Consider the following 27843-nt stretch of genomic DNA (forward strand, 5'->3'; position numbering starts at 1 on the left):
GCCTTACTATGAGATCAAAATCATCAAAAATCCCTTCCTAAAAAAGCGCATAAAGGTAGGCGTCCTTCGTCGTATCGTATACTAGTATAGTTTTCGTATATAGGACGTCTTGCACTGACCATTGTGAGATCAATATCTGAATTAGAAATGTCAAGGACCAAAAAGTACATATGGCAAGTAATTTGAAAGTAACTTGTTACTTTTCCAAAGTAGCTTAGGAATTCAAGTTCATTTTTATTGCCTGTAACTTTGTTAGTAACTCAGTTACATTATTTAACTGGTTACTAGTAAACTGGTAACTGATTAACTTAACTGGTAACGATTTTCTTTTGTTGAGTAACTTGCCCATCAGCTGTATCGAGAAATTTGTGTTTCACATATGCAGATACTATGCCTTAGTTGAAATTAAGCTTGAAATTATTCAACTATGCCTAGCTTTTTCTCACTGTCCGCACGTGGAGGGTCGTCACAGTTACAACGGTCGCCACAGTTTATTTATCACTTTGTTGGCAAGGTTATCACAATGACTGCTCAAGCACTTGCAATTACTTTGCATAAAGCTCTAGAAAGAGGGCATTCAGCATAAGCACTGAATGTTGTGTGAATCCAAATCCACAATGAAGTGCTGAAGGTAAATTCACTTTCTCAACAAAACACTGTAATTTGTATCTATGATTCAACAAATCTGCCATCAAAAGAACTATGTTTCAAATATGACAAGTAATGCAACCGAGCATATACAGAGTGTCTGCAATTTTTGTTGTATCGATAGAATCTCTAAGGACACTGCACTAAACAATGTTGTATTTACTGGTACAGCTGAAGATATTATAGTGGCTGCAAAGCAATTTTGTCGAACTGTCATGTAATTCCCATCTGTGAATGCAGCACTTTATAGTTTACTTTTGTGCAATTGCCAAAATTCAAGGAATAACACTGGACAGCCAAGGATAGACTTGTAGACTTATTTAACCGTTCCTTGAGTCGACTCTTCGGATACACACATCCCAATCTTTTCATACAAGTTTTCTCTTAACAACACTAAGCATACTCAAATTTCGAGCACGTGTACAAAGCACCTTTGTTGCCAATAACTTGTATGCATCAACATCCTCTGTCTGTCTAATGCACTTTACACCTAGATCTGCCAACTTCAAAGAAAATGCAAGGGCATCTTGAGTATACTACTACTGCTGAGCACAACCCGAAAAGCATAATTCATTCCCACATTGTTGTCCCAAAATTCACGATGATCTTGCGTTTGATAGCACACAGCAAATTCTACCCTGTAGGTGTCACTGCGAGCGTCGTCCGATGACTCACCAAGCACAACGAATGCAAACTGGTCAGCACCTTCTCTTGTAGATCCGGCCACGTGGTACGCTTCAAGGTCGACGTGGGACCTCCACCCGTTGACCGTATAGCGTACAAAAACCGTTTTGTGGTAGGTGAGGTTGAGAACACTAACCACACCGTGAATGCTAAGGTCACGTACTGCTACTGAGTGGAGACACACCTGCGATTTAAAAGACACATAGGTTACCCACACATTCTTCATCTTTCTACGCCGTCACACGGTCATGACTAAAGGTGCAAAGTTTGGAGAGGTAAACCAAATGCAAGTTCGAATAAGTTGTTACCATAGACTGTGCCTTCTTCCCTACTGGTTCGTGCATATTCTGAATATAACTTAAGAAGTAATGAGCTACACTCTCAGGTGCACAGCCTCAGACAGTTATGATATCTATTTCCACGCATCAATCATCCCTAATTATACTGTGAAGCACGCAACCTCATATGCTGGTGGCCGCTACATCTCCCACAACTCCCTGGGCATCAGCGTCCTCCGAGAGCAGTGCCCTCGAGCAAGAGAGATATGAGCTGCAGAGCAGGTGATGTAAACACGCGCAGTAATGTATAGTATGCGTTTGCGCACACGTCCGCGAGCTGTAGTCTTGGAAATGATTGGAACCGCATGCTTGCAAACCTTGTGCTCTGTGTTGCAAGAAACTGAATTATGTTGCTGGTGGCTGAAATTGAGAATACCATGTGCCTTTTTTGTGGGTATGTTGATTGGAACAGAATTTGGCGGAACGTGCTTGATCTTCCCCGAGGGCAGACTAGTTTAACGCTTCTACAAAGAGCAACCTTGATTAACATCTGCTGAATACAGCGAGTAAAACACAGGAATGTACGAGCAAAGTGTGGATAAATTTCACATCCAAAATGAAGTTCACATATCCTACAGGCAACAGTATCAGTTTTTTTTAGATACGTTATGCATAACATGCTTGGAATGATTCCGTCGAAAACTGGCTAGTTCAGAAGAATTCATAAAGTTTTCTGCATGAGGGCAGGTTTTGTTATTGAATATCAGCCAAAATACGCTGAGTCACTGCACCCTATTTCTAGGGACAAGTTGAGGAAGACCACGTTGCAAAAGGAGTTCAGATGGAGACTCCTAGCAAGATTATTTGTTGTGGACAAAAGGAATGGCCCTTCTTTGAACCCTTGTGATTTGTTGGGTTTTTGTTGCGGATTCGGGAAACCAAATAACTCATGCGTAGCCCAACACAGAACATACCAGCGCTTTGTAGGCAACCGGTTTAGTTTTATTGTCAGTCTTTCACCATTCTTCTTAGATACGCTAACCTAGAGCTAGGCTTCTCTGTGACCAGATTTATTCATTGGTGCCAGTGAAGATTGTCTCAAATAATGACTCCTAAATATTTATATTCTTTAAAGGGACTATCGCATCCGGGAACGTATGTATGATACCGATAGGATAATGTTCGTCATCGTTTGAAAGTCAGCTTTGCCAAATTTCTCTTCCGAAAACAGCTTACATATTAAGTAAACGAGTTTTAAAGGTCTGCAGCCAACACGATGATGACGTAAGCCAGGCACACGAATGGGAGCGCAGCGCAGGCAATTGTCTCCGAGATCGTCTGCTTGGCGTTCGCATCGCACTATACTATACTGAGTGAAAAGTCCTCGGTAAATACGCAGACTTTCGCTTACCAGTGTGAGTGCAGACGTAACCATGTTACTTGAAACACGACGTTACGCTCCTGACTGTACGAACACGTTCGACACTAACCAGAAACAACATTCCGCGAGCCGGTAACAGAGAAGACGCCGTGCCCTAGCATTCCGCCTCGCTCGCCCGCCCGCCTGTCGGTCGGTTGCCAAGGCTACCAAGGTCCCTCCGGCCGCTCCGTGATTGGTATTCTCCATGTCAAAGGGCGCGCAGTGATTGGCCTCGTCCGTGTGACGTTTCCAGAAAGGGAATCCCGGAATGCGTCGTCTGCTCTTGCGAAGTTTTATATCAAACTACACAGGAACAACGCTGCCAATTCGCGTCGGGTTTTCGGCATTATTATCAGTGATGAACGCGGAGTAAAACAGCACTGCAGTTTCAGAATCGACCGGGACGGATGCGATAGTCCCTTTAACAGTGTCCAACACTACATTATTTATATTATACTGGGTACTGTACGATGTTTGTTGCAGGTGACGCTCACTGTGACACTTTTGTTAATGTTAACTGGCCTCTGCCATTCTGCACACCAGTTTAGTACAAAGTTTGAAGATCTTTGAAGCTTTGCTTGATCACTTTGCAAGAATACCTCAAAGATGCAGTCATCAGCGTACAGCTTAATATTGAATCCAACATGTTCGGCTACATAATCATTAATGTAAGTAAGGAATAAAAGGGGCCCTAAAACAGACCCTTGTGGGTCATGAACTGATACTTGAAATAACCATTAAGGACTTTTCTTTTCGTAGCTAACAGACTGCTGTCTGTTAGATAAATCCGAATTGACGCATGCATGGAGGTGAGGATTCCTGAAAGCAGACTGTGATTTTATCAGCAGTTTAGGGTGTGATCGAACATCTTTTCAAGACCGACGAAAATCACATCCACTTGCCTACCCTGATTAATAGAAAAGGACAAATTATGAATGCAGCCGATTAACAAAAGTACAGGAGAAGCTCCTTTTCTAAAACCATACTGAGCATTAATCGGACGACTGCTCTCAAGAGAGATAGATATGTGAGAACACAAAGTATGCTCATATATTTTACAACACGTTGACAGTAATGAGATCGGGCGATGGTTTCCAATATTGCATTCACTGGCCTTTTTCAGTATAGGAATTACTTTCGCTAATTTCCACTCCTGGGGAATGATGCCAGAGGTGTACATTTTGCTAAAGAAAACTTCAAGATGCAAGGACAACCACTCTGCGCAGCGTCTCAGAAATGCATTGTCGATACGTCTGGACCCTTACTTCTCTTTGTGTCTAGTTTTAAAAGCTGAGCGGAAATGCTGTCTGCAGCGAAGACAGCATATATGCAAACTGTTACACATGAGGCCCATTACGTACACTGAACCCGTCACTGTGTATAGTCATAGCTCGGCGTTTTCGAGCCTTCAAAACTCAAAATCACAATCATCTGATAAGGCGTGAGTTCGGGCCCTGCTACAAACTCATGTGAAAGTCGACATGCCGTATCGGTGAGCTCGATCATGCCGCATATTAGTGCACTCACCGAATAACATCACACTTGTAAACAGAGCAGGTGTGATGTTATCTGGTGAGTGCGCTAACATCCGGCATGATCGAGCTCACCGATATGCCATTTCGACCTTCACGTGAGTGCGTAGCAGGACCAGAACTCACGCCTTAAGGGTGAACTGCATGGCATGAAAAACTGTCCGAAAACTGTCCACAAACTGGCCGAACCGAAATCGGGACCAAACTTTTTTCTGTGCATCACCGCACGCTACCGAAATGCACCCCGAATTTCGGCCGAAGACTTCTGGCCTTGGGGGACATCGCCTTTCAACCATCTGGGTCAATGAGATAATCCCTGTATTCATAGGGGTAGAAGTCGCACACATGGCAACAGTCAACCCCATTGCTACGTCATCGTTGCTATGGTTGTCCTTCCGCCTGGATAGCCATTGGTTGCTTCTACTTTTTCGGTTGGCGTCACTTCCCATTTCGGAGGAGAAATCTGGCTTGGCCAGATTGGGCCAAATTCGACACGGAATTCTGTTCTCCGAAAAAAGTTCGGTCCCGAATTCGGTTCGGAAAGAATTCGGACGCTTTTCGGGCCATGCGGTTCACGCTTTATCAGATTATTGTGACCGTGAGTTTCGAAGGCCTGAAACGCTGAGCTATACGTGTGGTACAATCATGCGTACAGAGTTATTTTCGCATCGTTTCGATATCACAGACAAATTTTGCACGTGGAGCGCACCACAAAACGAGTCACCTTACCTTTTGAGTCCACAGGCGTTTACGAAAGGCTGCATCATCTGCTGAGGGCTGCTCGAATAAAGGTGTCAGCTCCACACGACGGCCAGTCGCTGGACCGTGCTCTGGAAGCGAAGGCAGGCGAAGTGTGCGTGCTCCATCACTGATCAGGAAGCGCACGTGCTCCAGCTCGAGTCCAAGGGAGTCCGCAAACTTCACCATGCGCGTCCTGCGCCGCTGGCGCCATGCCTGCTTATCTGGATCTGGGCTTTTCCGACAGTGGAGTATAGAAGCTCCGGGTGTGGGTCCTTCCGGAGTTTTTTTTCTTTCCAGGTCTAACCCATCCAAACACAAAATGGAGCTTTTAGCAAGTGAGGAGAGTGCTGAGGCAGTATACATAGTTCAAGAATTCCTAATAAGCAGACCACTACGAACAGGGAAAAAAATAAAGCCTTTGCTTCATCTATGTGTGTTGGTGCTTTTCCACTTGCTGATCTTTCAGTCAGAAACAAATGGGTCACACTTCAGTGCAATTTCGGGTATTCCTTTGGTTTGTGTCACCAATCTGCAAGTCGGCTTCACCTCACTGTCGAAATACGAGGGGCGTTCAAGTCAAACCGGGACTTTCTGTCTCCTGAGTGTACAAATGGCTCGGGCTGACTGGTTACTTGATGATATGGTTCCAATGATCCAACTACCAGCGGGGTGCACATTAAAGGGCTGGTGTGCACATTTTTAGCAATTTCGTCTATGTCTCGCTGGGAATACAGCTAAGCGTCCTGAGCTGACTGGTTACTTGATGGTATGGCTCCAATGACTCAACTACCAGCGGGGTGCACATTAAAGGGCTGGTGTGCACATTTTTAGCAATTTCGTCTATGTCTCGGTGGGAATACAGCTAAGCGTCCTGAGCTGACCGGTTACTTGATGATATGGTTCCAATGACCCAACTTCCAGCGGGGTGCACATTAAAGGGCTGGTGTGCACATTTTTAGCAATTTCGTCTATGTCTCGCTGGGAATACAGCTAAGCGTCCTGAGCTGACTGGTTACTTGATGATATGGTTCCAATGACCCAACTTCCAGCGGGGTGCACATTAAAGGACTGGTGTGCACATTTTTAGCAATTTCGTCTATGTCTCGCTGGGAATACAGCTAAGCGTCCTGAGCTGACTGGTTACTTGATGGTATGGCTCCAATGACTCAACTACCAGCGGGGTGCACATTAAAGGGCTGGTGTGCACATTTTTAGCAATTTCGTCTATGTCTCGGTGGGAATACAGCTAAGCGTCCTGAGCTGACCGGTTACTTGATGATATGGTTCCAAAGACCCAACTTCCAGCGGGGTGCACATTAAAGGACTGGTGTGCACATTTTTAGCAATTTCGTCTATGTCTCGCTGGGAATACAGCTAAGCGTCCTGAGCTGACCGGTTACTTGATGATATGGTTCCAATGACCCAACTTTCAGCGGGGTGCACATTAAAGGACTGGTGTGCACATTTTTAGCAATTTCGTCTATGTCTCGCTGGGAATACAGCTAAGTGTCCTGAGCTGACTGATTACTTGATGATATGGTTTAAATGACCCAACTACCATCGGGGTGCACATGGGTTGGTGTGCAAATTTTTAGAAATTTCGTCTATGTTGCGCTGTTACACAGCGAAGCGTTCTAAGCTGACTGATTACTTGATGATATGGTTCCAATGACCCAACTACCAGCGGGGTGCACATTAATGGTGTGCACATTTTTAAAAATTTCGTCTATGTCGCGCTGGGAACACAGCGAAGCGTTCTAAGCTGACTGATTACTTGATGATATGGTTCCAATGACCCAACTACCAGCGGGGTGCACATTAAAGGGCTGGTGTGCACATTTTTAAAAATTTCGTCTATGTCCCGCTGGGAACACAGCGAAGCGTTCTAAGCTGACTGATTATTTGATGATATGGTTCCAATGACCCAACTACCAGCGGGGTGCACATTAAAGGGCTGGTGTGCACATTTTCAAAAATTTCGTCTATGTCTCGCTGGGAATACAGCTAAGCGTCCTGAGCTGACTGGTTACTTGATGATATGGTTTCATGGATATGGATTTATGGTTTGATGATGTGGTTTTGATGGATAAGTGTTTCTTTAAACTCCCAGGTACAGCACGCGTAGGGTCCTTAACAAGTTCGCCCTCTGCGCAGCTCTTCTTCGGACGGCTCACCGTTCACGACCACGTTTGAAATAGCACTGAAGGTGCACGACACTGGGCAATACGTTACTGGCCACAAGAAACGCCCAAAATCACAAGGACGCCGTGTTACCACCCGTATACGCGGCAAAATTATATTGCAGCCACCCCACTCATCCTTTTTACTTTGTGTGGTTTATAGCCCCGAGCTGCCTCAAACAAGCGATAACATCAGAAGGTTTCTCACAGCCTCGCTATGCGCAGACACACCGGCGGCGTCCTTGTGTCGCAGTTCAACGGACTACAACGTTTCCTAGCTTCGCTACAACCTTCTTAGCATAGCTACAACCTTCAAGGCTTACACTGGGACATATGCAGCGCTCGCCCCTAGTTCCGAAAAACGTGGCCCAGGAACCCTTTAAAGCGATTGAAAAGGCTCCTATCGCGGTGCAAGAGCGATATCTGTAACCATATGGGACACTTTCCCACAAGGACTTCAGTAGTGTTGGCCGCGAACACCCGAAGAACGCGGCACACCGGCCCTTTAAAACGACCGGAAAGGCTCCTATCGCAGTGCAAGAGCGATATCTGTAACGATATGGGACACTTTCCCACAGGGACTTCGGTAGTGTTGGCCGCGAACACCCGAAGAACGCGGCACACCGGCCCTTTAAAACGACCGGAAAGGCTCCTATCGCGGTGCAAGAGCGATATCTGTAACCATATGGGACACTTTCCCACAGGGATTTCGGTAGTGTTGACCGCGAACACCCGAAGAACGCGGCACACCGGCCCTTTAAAACGACCGGAAAGGCTCCTATCGCAGTGCAAGAGCGATATCTGTAACCATATGGGACACTTTCCCACAGGGACTTCGGTAGTGTTGATTGACCGCGAAAACTCGAAGAACGCGGCACACCGGCCCTTTAACACGACCGGAAAGGCTCCTATCGCAGTGCAAGAGCAATATCTGTAACCATATGGGACACTTTCCCATGGGGACTTCGGTAGTGTTGACCGTAGACACCCGAAGAACGCGGCACACCAGCCCTTTAAAACGACCGGAAAGGCTCCTATCGCGGTGCAAGAGCGATATCTGTAACCATATGGGACACTTTCCCACAGGGACTTCGGTGGTGTTGACCGCGAACACCCGAAGAACGTGGCACACCAGCCCTTTAAAACGACCGAAAAGGCTCCTATCGCGGTGCAAGAGCGATATCTGTAACCATATGGGACACTTTCCCACAGGGATTTCGGTAGTGTTGACCGCGAACACCCGAAGAACGCGGCACACCGGCCCTTTAAAACGACCGGAAAGGCTCCTATCGCAGTGCAAGAGCGATATCTGTAACCATATGGGACACTTTCCCACAGGGACTTCGGTAGTGTTGATTGACCGCGAACACTCGAAGAACGCGGCACACCGGCCCTTTAACACGACCGGAAAGGCTCCTATCGCAGTGCAAGAGCAATATCTGTAACCATATGGGACACTTTCCCACGGGGACTTCGGTAGTGTTGACCGCGGACACCCGAAGAACGCGGCACACCGGCCCTTTAAAACGACCGGAAAGGCTCCTATCGCGGTGCAAGAGCGATATCTGTAACCATATGGGACACTTTCCCACAGGGACTTCGGTGGTGTTGACCGCGAACACCCGAAGAACGTGGCACACCAGCCCTTTAAAACGACCGAAAAGGCTCCTATCGCGGTGCAAGAGCGATATCTGTAACCATATGGGACACTTCCCCACAGGGACTTCGGTAGTGTTGACCGCGAACACCCGAAGAATGCGGCACACCGGCCCTTTAAAACGACCGGAAAGGCTCCTATCGCAGTGCAAGAGCGATGTCTGTAACCATATGGGACACTTTCCCACGGGGACTTCGGTAGTGTTGACCGCGGACACCCGAAGAACGCGGCACACCAGCCCTTTAAAACGACCGGAAAGGCTCCTATCGCGGTGCAAGAGCGATATCTGTAACCATATGGGACACTTTCCCACAGGGACTTCGGTGGTGTTGACCGCGAACACCCGAAGAATGTGGCACACCAGCCCTTTAAAACGACCGAAAAGGCTCCTATCGCGGTGCAAGAGCGATATCTGTAAACGTATGGGACACTTTCCCACAGGGACTTTGATAGCGTACGTTAGCCCCGAATATCCGAAGGACGCGACACAACAGCCCTTTAAAACAACCGGAAAGGCTCCTATCGCGGTGCCAGAACCATATCTGTAACCATGTGGGACAGTTTTCCTTGTGGGGAAAAATTTTCTTTGTGGGACACATTGGCAGTGTTAGCAGCGAATAAGCCGCGGGCCAGTAAAGGCACACATTTGAGGGCCGTCAGGTGTGGGCGAGAGAGGGCGTGTGTCCGTGAGGGTGAATGAGGGCATGTTGCCCTGAGGGCCGTGAGGGTGTGGGCGAGTGAGGGATTGCGCTTTTGAGGGCCGTGAGGGTGAAGGCGAGTGAGGTCATGTGCCCGTGAGGGCCCTGAGGGTGAGGGTGAGTGGGGGCTTGCGCTTTTGAGGGCCGTGAGGGTGAGGGATTGCGCTTGTGAGGGACGTGAGGGTGAGGGCGAGTGAGGTTTCACCAAAATGCCCACCTATGGCCACAGCTGACACGTTGTCCTCCTGCACCTCATGTGGATGCGGTGGAACTCTTTGCGGTCGAAATGGTTGCTGCTACACCAGAAGTGTTGCCTGTTAACCTACATGCTGTAAGAAATGCACAAGTCTGCGATGGAGAGTGTAGCACTCTAGTCTCCTTTTGTGAACATGGCTGGCCACATAAGTCAAAGTTGCCAGTCCATGTGACTAAGTACTCGTCAGTGAAAGCTTTCTGAAAACTTTGTTTACGATGGACTTCTTCTCAAAGGCACTCGCCTCGCCATCCCGGCGTCACTGCGAGCAGCAGTTTTGTGTCTTCTTCATGATGGACATCAAGGTATCAACCGTACGAAGTCCCTTGCTCGCGAGTCAGTATGGTGGCCGGGACTATCAGCCGAAATCAACTCTTTCGTCACAAACTGTGAAAAGTGTGCGGCTACCAGACAAAACCCTGCACAACCACTCATGTCCACTGACCTGCCCAGTCGTCCATGGGAAGTTCTAGGCTTAGACTTGTTCCACCTTAACGGCCAAGTGTTTGTAATGGTCGTGGATTACTACTCGTGCTAGCCAGAGGTAATGACACTGAGAAGCACCACAGCCCAAGTTGTAATTGGGGTACTTAAAAGCCTTTTTGCCCAGCATGGGATCCCCCAGCAAGTACGTTCAGATAACGGACCCCCATTTTCGTCGCGGGACTTTGCAGCCTTCACCCTCTCCTACGACTCCCCCCCCCCCCCCCCCCCGACCATGTTACAAGCAGTCCTCACTATGCACAGTCTAACAGAGAAGTCGAGAGGATGATTCGCACAGTAAAGGACCTACTATGTAAAGCAAAGGACCCGCATCTAGCCCTTCTGAACTACAGAGACACACCAGGAGTGACCGGTTTTAGTCCAGCGCAGTTATTCATGGGGAGGAGACTCCGAACCAGAGTCCGGAAAACTGAAAATCAACTTCGTCCACAGTGGCCGAAAAGGGAAGAGGTGGCAAGCAGGGATGAGCCCTACAAAAGGAAGAAGGCCCAGGACTTCAACAGGCATCATCAGGCTAGAGAGCTGCCATCACTTCGGACTGGACAGCAGGTCTGGGTGCGTCCAGAGCAGGTACGCGCCACCGTGCTGAGCCCTGCTCAGCGCCCAAGATTTTTTGTGGTCGAGACGGAGCGTGGTGCAATCCTACAGCGCAACCGGAGGCACTTGGTGCCTTTCCTACGAAAGCTTCCTGCTCTTCCGGTACTACAGCCTCCCGTACCAACGGACTCTGCACCTGGGACCGTACCCCTGTTCTGCAACACGGTGAGCGTGACTGTGCCGTGTACACCCGTAGTGGCCGCCATGTGATCCCACCGGACCGTCTAAACTTGTGACCCTCAAGGGGGGAGATGTAGTGGCTGCGAAGCCACCGGTCAGTGGCGCCGCCTAGGCGAACGGGTCTCCATGCGTCATATGTTGAATAAAGACTTCACTTGTTGTTTTGGTACGAGATGAGGCGGGTCATCTTCACTTAGGCTCTGGCTGCCCTAGGTCCTGCCTACAGGGCACGGCCTCCGCGACAGTCTGTACACGACCTTCAAAAGCGTGCCTTACGAGTACAATGCCTTGGTTCTGTGAAAAATGCAGAAAATAATATGTGCAATAAACAATGTATTCAATGTGCAATCAATGGTGCCTGTTGATTTTTCTTTCCTCTTTTGCTTTTATGCAAGGAGAACTTTGCAAATTAGTTGTCTATCTGTGCCATGAATAAACATATAAAGCTGGAAGAATACAGCTTCTATATCACTGTATGTGTGTGGTTACTCAGTCTGTGCTTCTACCCATTTCAAGCATACAAGCTGAAGCTTCACACTACAATGAAAAGAGATCTCATTCTAGGGAAGAAAAGGGGCAAATGCTGAGGGCACTATGCCATTGTGGGGTATTTCTGTATATGGAATGCTATGTTGATGTTAGGGTAATTTTGCCACATTGTCGTCCAACTTGGTAGGAAAAATCCTGTCCTACTTCCAGAAGAGGAAGATGTTAGAGATGCATGCATTTTGAATGGGAGACTGCTGGTGGGAGGAAACTGTGTGACTGAAGTAGTGCTGCACTGAAAGTCTGTGCTATACAGGCACCATGTGTACCTGTCCTTGTCAGATCTTAGTCTTGTCTTAGTCAGCACAGTGGGGTTGTCGTAAAATTACACTGTGCAACCCATACAGCCAGTGCAATAAAACAGTCCCGGGAACATCTTCCCGATCTATCTAGCAGAATATGCTAGCACATCCTAAGTTCGAGATCTGCAAAAGCGGCAAACCAACCCAGACAGCTATGTAATAAGCTAAACCATGGCTAAACTAACCAACAGTAGGCCTAATCTGACCAAAAATAATGCAGCTGGCCAACGCATCGCAAGATATTCGCCCACATTTGTGCAGGTGAGGTGAAGCCGACTTGCAGAGCGACGATGCCTACCAAAGGAACCTTTCAAACATTTCCATTACTTCCTGCATACATGCGATGGTGGTGTATATCGTTTGTATCCGAGCAATATGCCTCGGATTGACGGCATGTTGCTGGGTGTGTGTAGGCGTATAGCAAGGGGTGTAGGTGTAGCGTGTAGGTCTGATTTGATTACGGCTGTTGTAACTTATACTTTTTATACTCGCAGTTTTCGTTGTAACTTTTACGCGTGGTTCCTGTTACTGTTGTCGTAACTTTTACTCGCGGTTCCCGTTACTGTTGTTGTAACTTTTACGCGCGGTTCACGTTACTGTTGTAACGCTAGCCACAGCGGCTTATTATTCGTACTAACTCACCTTTTGACAGGACATCGTCAGTTGCGCAACACTTAAGAAAGTCCCGTAACAGCCGCATCTTGTACTGGACATGTTGTTCTTGAGCATGTGTGCACATGTGACAATAGGACAGATTCCGGGGCAAGTAGAGATACATGCGGTCGGAAGCTATGTTGTTGAGGACGTTGTCGTGCGGACAACTTTCGGCATCCCTGCTCCCCGGTTTCAACCTTACAGTCGCTGTGCACATCGCTCAGATCACTTAAAACCTATCCCGAATTACGTGCACACGAAGAGAAGCGGAAATGCGGTAGAGGTCAAATAATTTACGGCAGCGGGCATCGCGCACTCCGAAGTGTTTTCGTTTCTCTGTTTGTTTACTGATGCACGCGCATGACCGGATTGCGCTGGCTTCGACTGGATTCCGCCTTGGCGCCATCACGAAAAACTTCACGAATGGAATGCGATTCTCCAGATATCTTGCGTAAATATCGCATCCTCTGCGAAAATTCCCTCAACAGTGTTTGTAAAGCAGAACTAATATTTCGTACAATCTGCACGCTACAACTACAGTTTCGGTTTTGGACTTCGCCACACACACAGGCGGGAGCTTCACTTTGACGGTGACCGACAACATATTAACTGTTTAAGAAAAAAACACCTTAGAAGCGTTCCTTGACGAATTCCTTAGCAACAAACAAAATATAGTGTAGAAACCTGAGCGTGGGCGAAAAGATTATCGCCCATGCTCATGCGTCTTCACTACCTGGAGTTCCTCCACCAGCTTGCCTGTATCTATGCGATTTTATCTGTTAACAAACAAAATACACGTAACAATTAACAAGGAAAATCACTTTAAGGACACGAAGAAAGCCACAGAATCTATTTGTTGTATTCTGTACACCACTTATATTTAATATAAACAAAAACATTTACAAAATAATGCAATTAGTGACCAGAACAATTAAAATGAAATTTTCTTGACTCTGGGAATCATGCTTAAAATACAAAAATTCAAGCTCCCATACATACACCGTGTATAAAAATTTAAATATATTTAAAGAGCAAAAAATAAAAATAAATAAAAAATGTCCACAGTCTCAGGAAGTTCACATCCCACTCTGTAATGGTATGCAGCACAGTATTTACAGCTGGTAAATAGCACGGTATTTACACAATTTTATAAAGTTACTGCATGTGTGCACTCGTTCTTGCAGCCTTAACATATAACCTCCAGCTAAGGCAATGTGCCGTTGTTCTAGACAACTGGAAGGAAGGCAGACAAAGCAGTTTAAGTATGAAGGTGGCAGGGAAGACAGACAATATCGAAGAATATATTGAAGGTGAAGCCTGAGCTCAGGTTTCATCTTCAAAGAATTTTGTCCACCAGCTTGCCTGTATCTGTGCCATTTTATCAGTCAAATATCACAGAAGTTTCCCTAAAGGGCTGACCAGTGAAATATGTCAAAGATCACCTTTCAACAGCCACTGTGACCATGAAGTTTAACTGGCAGCTGGATCTAGCCCCCTACCAGGTGGCTTAAGAAATGAAATAAGTCATGAGAAGGAAGGGCACCAACACACTAGGTTTGACGAGCACAAGGAGCATATGCTGAGCTCTGTATACACGCACAGTGTTATGTAGCACAATGTGATGTGTCACTGTCAGAAATCTACTGACGACGACATGTAACAATGATGATGCCATAGCATGCTGGTTGTGCATCAACTTGGCTCCTCCTGCACTCGAGAGATGCTTGACAGAACATCAGAGTACAGTCGTAGGTGACCGACGCCCTCCATGAGTGATCTGGAAAAAGAAAAGTTTTACGTGGTAAAGTTATGATTAGGGCCCAGGACTTTATGCAAAGAAATCTTCCAAAATATACATGCAAATATGAGAGAAAAAAAAAAAAAGGTAAAATATGCTCAAAATATGTACAGCAAAGTTGTCGATTCATGAAACGTGATGCCAATAGTAGGGCACAAAAGCCTATTGTATACCATGAATCTCTTTGTGTAGCAAAATAGTGAACAGAAATGGATCATAGAATGTAAAACATACATTTTTTTTTTAATTCCGTGTTAGTGCCGCAAAGCAACTGTGGCTATGAGTGGCGTACAGACGTGGACAGGTGGAGAGAAGACAGCAGGAAGGAGTGAGGGACAGGGGGGCATACATTTTTGATTGAAGCAAACTCTGAACTATACGACATTACCGTACTTAACCAAAGCCGTTTTTAAGTTTTCAAATTTGAGACATCCTGTTGCCAGACAATACAGTGTTGTATCTAGGGTTGCCACCTTTCGCTGTGAAAAATACCAGCCAAGGAGAGGGGGGTGAATGGAAAGGGAGAGGAGGAGAGGTGAGGGAAATAAGTGAGGGAAATAAGTGCAGGACAACCGCTCTTGTCCCTTCAAAAACGCAGGAAAAGGAAAAGCATGGGAAGACTTCAGAGACAACGGGAGTTGAAAAGCAGCAGTGTAAGCAAACGGCTGGGTGTCGAGATCGGGTCGACGAAGTGTGGGACTTGGGGACAGTCACCAAGGAGCGAGTGCGCCAAGTGTTGTGCGTGTGGTCCCCGCTGATCCCCGACACCAAGCATCACCTTATCAGCTGACTCTGCTCAAGACCATTACTTCGGACTCTGGACTCCACCTCCGACACAGCTAAGCTATCTAATTTCAATCCTGTTCTGACGGATCTAATGTATCCTCAATCCGTAATTCCATATGTTTAAGAGTCCTATGACCCTTGTCTAACTGCCCTTCAACGTACTGTTCCGATTTCACTCCTACTCAAATAGTGTTGTTTAATTGAATACCTCTGAAGTATCTGCCAATTGTTTTGATTAAGTAAACTGTTGTGTTATGAAGGTTACACCTGTGTTTGGCCTCCAGTTCATTCTGCTCCTGCTTCTCCAGAAGTGCTCACTGCACCGTCCAAAACCTCAATCTTTCTTTTGCGCACACAGTTGTGACTCAGTGAGAGTAGGGTACGACCCTCGAGGAATTAAGTACTTTTTCTCGGGTGGGTCGAGGGTCCTGAGTTCCCCCGCTGTGTGTGACAGTGGGCTAGACTGGAAATGGCATACATTGCCAAGTTATACCGGCTTTTGGCCTGCCAGTCCTTCCTTATACAAAAAAAGGATCTTCACACTAGACCGCACCTTTATGCGCTAAAACGTAAGTCGCTAAACTATGGACATCTGCTCGAAAACAAGGCTCACTAAACCATGAGGGATCCTAAGAAGGAATCAACAAATTTTGGGGGTTTCCCTTTTGTCTTTTCATACGTGTCAACAAACGCAGCCTCGAGGCACCATCGGCGCACAGAGGACCATTTTTTCCTCCCAGGCCAGCTGAGACCATTTTTTCTGGGAACGTTTTTCTGGGACCATTTTTTTTTTCTGGAATCCCCCCCCCCCCCCCCACACACACACAGCACTGTGCTGGCAAACCAAGCTTTATTTCCTGTACACATCTCTCATAACCAACTACCTCTCCCAAGACATATGTATACAGGAAATGAAGCTTTGTTTGCCTGAGCTTTGTCTGAGTGCAGTGCTGTATGTGTCGTCCTTTTTGTACCCTCGCACTGGAGGTTTTACCAATTTTAATATGAGGCAGGAAACAGCCAGTCACTCTGCAGGATCCACTGCTGCCTCCATGCAACAATATTTGCACACCAGGTGTCCACATCTTCCAACCACTGCGCCTTTTTTACTATTCCAAGGCTTTGTATTCTGTTGTCCATGATGCAAGAGTCTCTTTCATTTTTGGCCCGTTGTTCACATCATGAAATGAAACTAAGCACGAATAGCCACAACTAAGAACAGAACGTGTTCTGATGCTTTTATCATGAACGCAACATGTTTTAGCGCTTTGATCATGAAGCACACCTCAGAGGCATGACAGCACCAGATTGGATTTGACAAGATTGGGCATTTGCTGCCAGTGCAGCAGTGTTTGGTGTCATACAGTGGCATGGTTTAGACTGTGCAGCAACCTAGTGCAGAGTTTGAAACCGTGTGAATAGTGGACTGAATTCGTACTTGAGTGAGTTCAGTTTGCAGGGTTTTACTCAGTGAGGATAACGCAGATTGGGGACAAAAAAGGCTTTTTACCATGGTTGGCCAAAATACGCCAGACTTTTGTATCACTTAATGCATGTGTTTAAACGTTGTTGTGAGTTGTGACATGCTTTGAGCACATTAGAAAACATAGCTGAAAAAGTCAAAACATAAAAAAAATAATAATAAGGCAGAAATCGGTACACTCCTTGACAATGGACAGTAGAGGCCTGTGAAGACTGAAGTAGCTAATACACTTGGCAACCACTAGCTTGTCTATGCCCCTGACGAAGACACAATCTATAACATTTCCCGCACACACTGCTGGAATTTTAGTCACTGGCTAGATGCAAATCGAAGACTTCCTTCATGAAGTGCACAAACCAGTTGTTCTGGAGCTTCTTATAATGTCCGCATTGAAGTGTCCCATAGGGCCCCTAGCTTTCCAGAATTTCGCGGAACTGACCATGTCTCGCTGATGTTTCCCTGCAGAATCGTGTGTTTATTGTGGAATACTTGATATATTATAGAATCATGTAAGGATTTCAATCGATCTGCGACGTTGTCGTGGCCTGTCATGGCTGTAATGCCTGATGCAACTGCAACTGATAATGCAACTGATACTGCTGGCACCTACACGGCAGAACATGCTGCTATGAAAGAAAACTTAACGCCCAGAATGCAGGAAGAGAAATTGTCAGAGCTGAGTCTAATTTTATTTGCGCATTGAAAAGTTATGAAACGCTGGAAAAGTGCACGGGACGAGTCGGTAAGCGGTCTCTGAAGAATGCTGCAACATTTTTTTGCTTGTTTCTCTTGGCTGCAGAATCCCGTGGATTTGTAAATCCCATTTCGCGGAAACGTCAATTTTCAACTGCAGAAAGCTAGGGACTTACAATAATGTGCATGTCATGTTCCTTCAAGTATTATACGAATGTGTTGCTTGCAGACTAATCAAAGAGTTTAGCTAGAAGGTACCTCTTAATCTTGTACATATTTAGAGGACTCCGGTGTAATTTATACCAGCACGATGAAAGTGGGGACATTCTTGTGCTAGTCCACTTCTACGATGCATACGTCACCCCTCGCCTATGACCATGTTGTCATTCTCCCTGGCCCGCTGCACCACTTTTTTCCCCTCGCACACAGCTATTGCAGCGCATTTACTCTTGAACCGGAGAAGTTCTTCTTCCAAAATCTGCTTGCGCGGCGGGGCATGATCGCTACCACAATGTGACATCTGAAGGCACGTCCTCTCACAGCGGGTTCGTAGCCGCACTTGAACATGCATGCGACATCCACAGCAGCCAATAAATGTGTGGCGGGGACCACACACCCTACATACCCTGCCTCACGAAAACTCAGAGAGTCCGCTCATCAATGCTATTGCATTTCAAGCTACTTGATCAAAAACGCTACTCACTTCAGCTGTGCCTCCGCAGAATCAGCTGCAAGCCACAGCTTTGTGGCAACATCTGTCGCTGTTGTGGAAACACTATTCTCCTTCAGCATGTCTCGCTCGTGTTCAAGCTGTTTGTAAGACGCCTGTAATCATGTGGAAGCATTATGCGTTGCAATTAACAGTGACTGGAGTTCTCTGCTATATACCACACAATTTTTCGCAAAAAGTAGAAACACTGACTCGGGACAGGGAAAAAAACCTACCTGGAGTACCTTAAGTTCCTGTTTTAGACTCGTCGAGAGTGCTTCAGCAGATGTCGCCCTTTCCTGTGAATGATGTTTTGTCCCTTCAGTCATTATTCATGACAGCTGCTGTATTATATTTCCTACTCAATCTAAAAGTTTGTCTAAAGTGGTATGCATGAAGCATATCACATCAAAATAAACTTTCCACGAAAGGATTGTATTCCCATATAGGATCCTGCTAGCATGTGTGTATTCTGTGGGAATTAGTTTAAAAATGCAATATTGAACATGAAAGTACTATCAGAACATTGCAGGTCTTAAAGCAGCCTGCTGGAACATATTTCTAATGGCATTGTAGAGGAGGAGAAGTAAAAATTATTGCTCAAATCCACAGCCCCGCAGAATTCCCATCAACTTCAACTCTCTATAGTTATTCATAACCAGTTCAAAGTTAGGTGTCTTGAATGTAGCACTGATGCCTTTTCTAAATCTACAAGATTAGTGTTGAATGAATAGTCTTCCTTCGTAGTGAGCTGTAATAACAGGTGGTTCCTGAGGAACACACCTGAGAGTGTGCGTCTTCATTCTTATTTCATCTGTCATCTGTATGTTGTTTATACACACTGTTACTGCTACATGTTTTCATCTTCTGAATACCTGAATATACCTGAAGATAATGTCTATCATTATCCCACTCACCCATGTAATGCCCCATGTGGGACACTTGGAGTATGTTAAAATAAATAAATATATAATTAGCAGGCAAACTCTAATAAAAAAGCTTGGAAGGCTTTTGTTTTGTTTTCCTCCTTCAGTGTAGATCCTTTCAGGGACCTACTGAGGGACTATTTTGATGCTCTCAAATGAAAATGTACGTTCAGAATATGTGTCATGTGTTATTTCTGCACATCTGTTACGAACTGTTAACAGTATAAAACTGTTGTCAAGCTCAAGGCAGTGAAGCACAATTTTATGGGGCATTCCTCATACCATGGCCCTCTGCAAGTTCTTTTCAACACCTTGCACCATTTTCTCTAGCGCTGCCGTTTCTTCTCGCTCTTTTTTCTCTTGCTCTTGTAACTGCTGTTCGAGACATTGTAACCTGCACATGAAATATAATGGATCGATAGTTACACATAATTACCCTGTCAGATAATGATCATAGTCCATACCTGTACAGGTAATTGACATGTGTGTGGAATGGATCTTTTGAAGATATATGTTGAGTAGCGTTTGACCCTGAGTTTCAACTTTCAACTATTACAGTCTGAAGCTAGTTACAAAATGTTGTCCGCTGCACCACTAACATGAAGTGGATGGAGAAGAGATTGGCAATTTCCGACAAAGATAGGGTGTTAAAATGCATGTTGGGGCAAGACTATGATTAGTTCTAATGCTGTTCCTGCACCATCATGGAGGCTGCAAAAGTTAATAACAAAATTCTTGGTAAATCCCTATCGTGTGGCATAGTTAGAGCTAGAGGTTTTCCTACATTACTGCGATGCAATCAAGATGGGTAACAAAATAGTCACCTTGTAAAGATGGCTTGATGACTGGCACATTTTTTAATGCATTAGCGTCAGGAGTGTCAACGTGGAAAAAGCTGTATGTATGTGTGGGGTGTGCGTACGAGATGGTGAAGCCCCACCGAGGCAGAGTAAGTAAAGGTAATTAGAGCAAGAAAGTAAGATAATAAGGTAATGGAAGATTAAATGTAATTAAGCATAATTAATGCCAATTAAAGGCAAATTGAGAGTAATTAAGCAAGTAACCACTTAAGATGAATTAAATGAAATTCAAGATTATCTCAGGTAATCTGCAGTTACCTTCAGTAATTAAAGGGTAATTGAAAGTAATTAAAGGTTAGTAAATGGATGTAAATATAGTAATTGAAAGTGTCAAACCGGAAGTCAAGTATAGATCTGATGTGTACAACCAAAAGTCAGGTTTGGCCAGAAGTGGACAACCGGCAGTACAGTTGGAACGGAAGTCAAGTATAGACTGGAAGTGGACAACCGGAAGTTAAGTACAGGCCGGAAAATGCTAACACATTTCTCGCATATATACCGCTATACGTCTATACACGCTTTCAAAACTTAATTCAAGCCTTCATTCGCTAAAACGGTTTCTTTATGAGTTTTTCAGACTTTGTAACGTGTCACTGCATAGATTAATAAAAGAAACAAAGTCAACATACCTGGTTAGATTAAGGTCATTTACCCGAGTAACTTCAGAGATCTGTTCCTTCAGCTTCTCATTTTCATCCTCAAGCTGCAAGGAATCGAAAACCATGTAGCCATCAAAGGCAGGAATGTCTACACCACATGTGAGAGAGCCTTCCCAAGCATAAGGAACCATGCACACACATTTTATGACATGGAGCCTTTTTCCAAAAATGGGAAGAAACAAAACAGTATGCGATTCGCAAGGATTGAAGGATGTGAGGCAAGCTGACAAATAAGGTGATAGCTACTCAAGGTGTTTCTTAGTGGTATAACATAACCTTCCCAACAAAGTACCGTCGACTAGGCCTGCCCGCTTACTGTAGATGTATCTGGAGCAGATCCAGGATTTTTCGGAGGGGGGGTGTCCTGTCTTCGATAGCAGGCTACTACACTGTGATGGTCAATTAAAACTCTGTGTAACAACAGAAATTGGGGGGTGGGGGGGACAGGACATCCGGAGTCTCCTCTATATCTGCCCCTGATCTGAGGGCACCTCGTTAACTTCGCGGTCTAAAAATGATAGAAACTCGATTCGTATAAGGTGTGAATGACATCTTATGTTATTTTTTTTTCATTAGCATGGAGGTAGGAACTCCATTCACAGTACGAAGCCTTTGCTGTTATTTCATCCGTTCATCTGTTCAGTTTCGAAAAGACACAGTCGATGAAAGCTCACCTCACGTAATCTGTCCTTGTATTTCGAAGCCGTGTTGATGAGAACGTCACCTTTTGCTTCATGCTCAGATGCTAGAACTTTCCTTGGTGCCTCTAAGAAATCTTCATCCTCCGAATCTCCATCGATTACGTACCCTTTCACATCGTCAAATGGCAACTTAGTTTGGAACGACAGGCGACGGCTGTCTACATGCCCTTTAGAATGTGTAATCACGTCCAAGGATTTTGGCCGCTTCATACCATCCGATAAAACCAGATCTGCAATCGGTTAAACGTATTGCTTTGCGTTTAGAATATGCGAATAATTTGTTAAAGTCAGTTTGGCAGAACTTGACAAAAAATTGCAGACGATGCCAACGCCTACCATCAGAGTCGTCGACGACGATAAGGCTGTTTCTGGATGTCGGCCGTGCAGAGCTTCGCAAAGCTGCAACTAACATTTCATCGAAAATGTCGTCTTCACCTTTCGACTCTGTCAGCTTTTGTCCCACGAACGAAGCGAAAGAGAAAGGATTTGAAACTTCGGTTTGTTGTTCGGACAATTTCGTTTTAGGTGTCGCCATGTTCGCCAGCCACAGTGTGGCCAGGACATTTGGGATGTCCGGTCACCATACAGGTCACGAGTGGGCCCAACGCATTCTGTCGTCTGCATTTAGTTCAAGCGGGGCGCCCATATTTTTTAAGATTTACTTTAAACTAAAGGGCATGTCATGCCAGTTTGTTGCAGCTTTGAGTACAGTTCACACGGACAGAGAAAGAGGGATAATTTTTCACAGGTAAGCTCTTTATTTTGAGGAAAAATCTGTTTATTCGTATCGCATGCATCTGACAACTCGGACTTGTTTGCATTGCTACTTCGCTGGTGCCATTGCGTACTAAGAAAGTATATGTGTGGCTGCTCCTACAAATCTCAAGACCATGTATTTTCTATAAACAATGCGCTTGTGCTTGCAGGTTCCCCTCACAGTCGCTCAGCTGCAGAGGTGGGCACCCTCACGAGGGCGTGCGAGGGTTTCCTCACCTCACAATATTTGAGGTGAGGTGAGGGCCAATTTTTCTGGTGATGTTCGAGGTAACGTGAGGTGAGGAAAATTTTGAGGTGAAGTGAGGAAAATCTTCAAACATTTTTTTTAGGTGAGGTGAGCTGAGGAAAATTTTTAAAAACAATTTTGAGGTGAGGTGAGGTGACGAAATTTTCTTTTAGAAGTGAGACGAGGAAAAATTTATGAACGCACACTTTATGAGAACTTTTCCCGCGCGTACACGGGATATCTTTCTTTTTTTCCGCAGCTTCTGTCTCTCATCTGGGCGGGGACTGCCCTCCTCTCTCGCCGCGGATTTGACGCCGGACTTTGCGCGCCATTCGCATACCCGCAATTGACCCTCAATTTCCGCGCAACTTTTATCGGTATAATAATCGTTCCACGAAGCGTTTTCTGTGATTGACTAGGCCAAATCCTCCAGCAAGAAGAAGAAGAAGAAAAAAAAAAAAGAACGTTAGATTGACTAAGCAATGAGTTCAATTTCGAAAATGTATTTCAATGGCAAATTGATGAAACTATTTGTATTTGGTGACAAACTAAATGTCCAGAAGAAAGTTGTTTACCCCATATTTTACCGTTAGGCCGTTTTCGGTCAAATGTCACGTTTCGTGCCGCACCCTGTATGCACTCACGCTTGAGGTATATGCTACATTGGTAGTCACTCAAAGCCAACGCGCATTGAGTACACAATCTTCACATCGAATACACAAATAGCTTTAAAAAATTGAGGTGATGTGAGGAAAATTTTTCAATAAAAATTGAGGTGACGTGAGGAAAATTTTTCTCCCAGAAAATTGAGGTGAGGGCGAGGCTAGTGAGGACAAACGCCCACCTCTGCTCAGCTGTGCCGAAGAACCGGATGCAGAACCTACGCCAATGTGCCAATTTGTTCCATTGTTCTTTTAATCTGTGAGGTACGGTCGAAGTAAATAAACTGCTGTGTTAACCTCGTATGTGCAGTCGCTCCAGCGTGTGTGGTAAGTCATGCATATGTGTGCTCTTCGTGCACAGCGCTTCGAATTTCTGTAATGAAATACGCTGACAGCTGAACAACTGCAAAGCACTCGTGACAAACGTTATTTTAAGATGAGGAATGGGGAGTTTCATCGCCAGGGTCCACTCACACCCCATTGTGGTGATGTGGTGAATAAAATAATGATCCCCTTCAGAATAAGGATCGAGGTTGTGTGTTCTGCAATACACACAGAGACACTCGTAGAACATAATACGATAACGGAAAAAGTCGAACGAGGACCATGTAACACCAAACCACAATAACGACGAGAACCGCGGAACACCACAAAACCGAACAGAAACGAAAACAAACAAAAAATATAAAAACGGAAGTACCTCACAACAACAAACAGTGTGAAACCTTTCTGAGCAAAAAGAAAGGATTTTATAGGTTGGCATTCACCGAATTCATCTTAATGCTATGCTCCCTGTGCACAACGGCCCCCTATTCGGAATACAGGCAGCGGAGAAGAAAAAGAAGGCAATTACCATTAAAAACCACAGGAACACGGCTGAAGCACGTTTGGAATACATCAGCACACTGATTCATAAGAAAGATGCGTGCTAATCAACAATGAGGAGCGTTTAAAGCGCAATAAATACTCCAAATCGCTTCCCATTGTTTCCTATGGGAGCAGTCGGCGCCAGTGGGCCGTCCAACATGGCGGCCGGTTGCCCCACCTCTCTCCCACGCGTGTCCATCTCCTATGCGCGATCCAGCCTTTATACATAGAGATCAGTGGTCACGACCTACTGGATTATAACGAACGACCATGTCATAATCGGGGACCCCTTGGGGGAGCCCGTCCGCACGATTCACTAGGGGCGCTACTCATCGTAAAACGATGATAAAACAATATATACCTTGTCCAAACTCTACAGCAAGGAGCGGATAGTGCTGGAGATAAGGCTGCTGTCTAGACCGGTTTAGACCGCGTGCTCGGGCCCCGGGGGGTGCTGTGTCAGCTGTGCGGCCACACGACAAGCATGATAACGGCTTTCAAATACGCAGAAACTTAATACGAGTTATCTTGCCTAAACCGGGCTATGACGATATCACAGAGACAGGATATAGCGCTGCTAACGTTGCTGTTGCTACCAGAGATGTGAGGCGAATGAAGAGTGCATCTTGATCTGGGCAATTGCACAACTTGCTCCGTAGTCTGCTCCACGATGCGACACATTTTACGCCGGCGAATTTATCCACGCTTTGCAAACTATGGTGAGACTACAACCCGAATATTACACAGCATTGATATAACCAGTGCACATGAATGTTGCATTCTCCTTCTTATTTTTTCATGCATAGGCTACTATAGTAAACGGACGTCCACCTCATTAGCATTTGAAATGCCGCCCTGCAATTTTCAACCAGAACCTTACACGGTGAGTTTATATATTAGAAATATGTATTGTGTGTTGTACTTTCCAGTTCGTATGATTTGCTTTGGACATGTCTACTGCCTGTCTAATTGTGTAAAATGAATTAAATCAAATCTTGTCCTACCCAAACCTCTTCAACCATGTTAACAGTCGTGCTCAGTCGAAGTGCAGCATCCACGGCAGGCTATCTGCAGACTGCACCTGACACAAAGTAAACTTGCCACTGTGTGCAACAGATATATTAGTACCAAATCTAATGCTCATATTTTACTGTAAATGCAGCAAATGCTCATCCAGCTGATGTACAAAAGCACTGCCTTGTACAGAAGCATTCCCTGGCCCAGTAGTGTAAATTGAAACAATTTCTTGTGGTTAATAATGGATCCATGAATTCTGGGCCATTGCACAAGGACTTCTGATTAAAATGGTGAATGGTTTGACCTGTAATTCCAGCTCTCGTAGGAAGTGATACCCGCTTTTTTGTCCTAGGAAAGACTGAATATGTAGGGTGTGTTTGCAGAGACTGGCCAGTTTAAAAAAATACATGGTGTGTTTTCCTTCTGAAAGTAGACTGCATACATGTGATACAACCTTCCAAAGTGTATTATTATAATCATTTGAACAGCTAACACTAATTTTAATCAGCTTACAAAAGTAATTTAATTAATTACAAAAACATGTCAGTGATTTAAATTAGAATGTTGTAGAGCAAAGTCATGTGGTCTCTAACCTGCAAAACTGCAGACCACTGTGACTTATCAATGATGGAATGATGCAAGATCTCTGCATGCAGCAGAGTTTGATTTTAGATGCAGCTGCTTTTTGTACCACCATCCAACTGTTCTTGGTCCCTCCCAGTACACTGGTGCCATCACCCAAGGGGTGATATACCATGGCTTTGTAATACAATGAAATTTAAAGTAAAACTGTCTTCGTTGTCGTTCCCAGAACTTCCTATCTAGGAAGTAAGGAGAGACAACAACAAAACAGAAAGGAGCACAATGGGGATATCTTTTTGTTATCAGTACAAAGCAGGGGTCCAATACGCATTGTGGGACAAAGCCAGTGTATTGAAAGGGGGAGGGACTGAACACAACCGACGAGGGGATGAAAAGCGGATGCGTCTAAAGTGATATTCCGCAGATTGCATAGAGATATTGGGTTTTTCCATTTCTCTTATCGCACAATATGATCTCACTTTGGTTTCTGTTTTGCGAGCGCAGACAGAGTGCAAAACATTGACACACACAAGAGAGGAAGGGGACACGGAGTAGCTCTCACTACAACTAACTTTATGGCAGAGAAATATGGAGGTTCAAATAAGAGTAGATATAACACTCTCACAAATGCCCTATTTCATTATTACGGCTGAGTAAATGTGCTGAGGCAGAAACCGATAGCCCCCAATGCGTTGCAGACATCTGACTACACTGTTAGCCGATTAAGCACTTTGTCCAGTAACGAAACCGAAGCTGAGCAGATACAGCTGGTTCCCTCACACAGGATATACACAGTTTCCAAGAGAGCTTTGTGACTTATGCAGAACTTCTGCTAGTGCTAATAGTGCCACACAGCCACATCTTTTCACATGCTGTTGTTTTACCACAGGAATGCTGCCTTCCATACTCCTGTGGTGTTCCTGTAGCCTGATTTACCATATTTACTCGTGTATAAGATTCACGTTTTTTACCCAACAACATTGCGCCAATGGAGGGGGGGGGGTTGGGTTCATTCAATATGCAGGGGCAAATTTGAACCCAACACTTAAGGTACACTTAACCCCCATTTTATTCCGAGATATCCTCTGTAATCTCCCCAAAATGGAATGTCGCGACTCTCCCACATCACATCGTCTTCCGTTCCATCAAGCGTGGATGAAATACTCCTCTATGTTTGTTGCATTCGTCGTTCATCACTCTGGCGCCAGGCGCTCGTTCTCGTCGACTGTACGATACGAGCGGCCGTGCTGCTAAAGTTTGAGTGAGTTTAATATGTGGGGAACAAAAAAGCGTCAGCGTTTCAGCACTCAAGTTGGGGGTGTGTCCAACATGTGAGTAAATAGAGAATACATCGGCAGACTGATATACAAGTTCCCCCAAGAGAACTTGGATCTAAACACCACTCCTACGAAGCAGGAGGAAAACTTAGTCTCGTGATAATTCTTTGGATGTAATAAAGTTGGTCCTCCTTGTCTTGTGTGTGTGTCAGTGTTTTGCGCTCAATTTTCTCTCAGTATGCCCCAACGAGCCCAAAGCATAATTCTTTCAATTTTCGCAGAGTAGAGCTGTCATGGCCATGTTGTATAACTTTCTAATTTTAATCACCATATGACACATTTTTATTAATCGGTGAAATTAATTTTGTAAGCTCGTTAAGGCTAGTGTTGGTTTGTTACAAACAACAGGTGCAGATCTAGGGAAGTGTCAGGATGTCCTGACCACTCCCTCTATTTCAGTGGTCACTTAGTGCTTCAATTGGCATTAGGCAACGCCATTTAGATACAGAAGGCCTGCTTATTGCCTCCTCTCCCTCTTTCGCTACGTGAACATATAAAGTCAGAATTCATCGGCTACAGCGATTCGCCGTTCTGCAAATTCAAGAACCCGCAAATGATGGCAGCTAACTTGGAACCTGTAGACCTGAATTTGTAGACAAAAAGTGCAGTACACTTTCCAGAAAATCAGTCTCGAAAAAGATATGGGACTGTTTTGCGCTTTACTTCAAAGATTTTCCATTCAGTACACGGGGACATTCAATCACTACTCGCAGACGACGGTGGTTCGTCTCCATGGCTACGACGGCTGAAAGTGCATTAGTGATTGACTGCCGCCATTGAAAACACAATCCTGATTGGCTGACTCTTAGTTGTTACGTCATGTCGACGAGGAAGCAGGCTTCCTCTGTCTAGGTGGTGTTACCTTAGCTAAGGCTGGGACCCCCTT

General features: G+C 45.2%; 3 protein-coding genes across 4 annotated transcripts in view; 1 reads left to right on the plus strand and 2 right to left on the minus strand.

Annotated features, from left to right (window-relative positions):
* Positions 1-476: 476 nt before the first annotated feature.
* LOC135378454 (glycogen-binding subunit 76A-like) lies at positions 477-13245 on the minus strand. Its single transcript, XM_064611499.1, has 3 exons — positions 12863-13245; positions 5292-5602; positions 477-1516 (listed from the first exon to the last, which is right to left on the minus strand). The coding sequence occupies exons 1-3, from the start codon at positions 13089-13091 to the stop codon at positions 1154-1156; spliced, it is 903 nt and encodes a 300-aa protein (XP_064467569.1). The 5' UTR covers positions 13092-13245; the 3' UTR covers positions 477-1153.
* Positions 13246-13879: 634 nt separating this feature from the next.
* On the minus strand, positions 13880-24607 carry LOC135378456 (uncharacterized). Of its 2 annotated transcripts, none has more exons than XM_064611502.1 (7): positions 24008-24607; positions 21463-21719; positions 20759-20832; positions 19552-19663; positions 18580-18642; positions 18338-18459; positions 13880-14651 (listed from the first exon to the last, which is right to left on the minus strand). In XM_064611502.1, exons 1-7 carry the CDS (start codon positions 24066-24068, stop codon positions 14567-14569), a joined length of 774 nt encoding a protein of 257 aa, XP_064467572.1. In that variant the 5' UTR covers positions 24069-24607; the 3' UTR covers positions 13880-14566. The 2 variants fall into 2 exon arrangements, with proteins under 2 accessions (XP_064467572.1, XP_064467571.1); XM_064611501.1 differs by lacking the exon at positions 24008-24607 and adding an exon at positions 21826-23002.
* LOC135378455 (alanine--glyoxylate aminotransferase 2, mitochondrial-like) overlaps positions 24232-27843 on the plus strand; it is a 69980-nt gene continuing 66368 nt past the window's right edge. The window contains exons 1-2 of the mRNA XM_064611500.1: positions 24232-24740; positions 24828-24904. Coding sequence (XP_064467570.1) covers positions 24692-24740; positions 24828-24904 — 126 coding nt within the window. The 5' untranslated portion in view covers positions 24232-24691. The remainder of the gene's footprint in view (positions 24741-24827; positions 24905-27843) is intronic.

Source organism: Ornithodoros turicata, chromosome 1, assembly GCF_037126465.1.
Source record: "Ornithodoros turicata isolate Travis chromosome 1, ASM3712646v1, whole genome shotgun sequence".
Taxonomy (NCBI): domain Eukaryota; kingdom Metazoa; phylum Arthropoda; class Arachnida; order Ixodida; family Argasidae; genus Ornithodoros; species Ornithodoros turicata.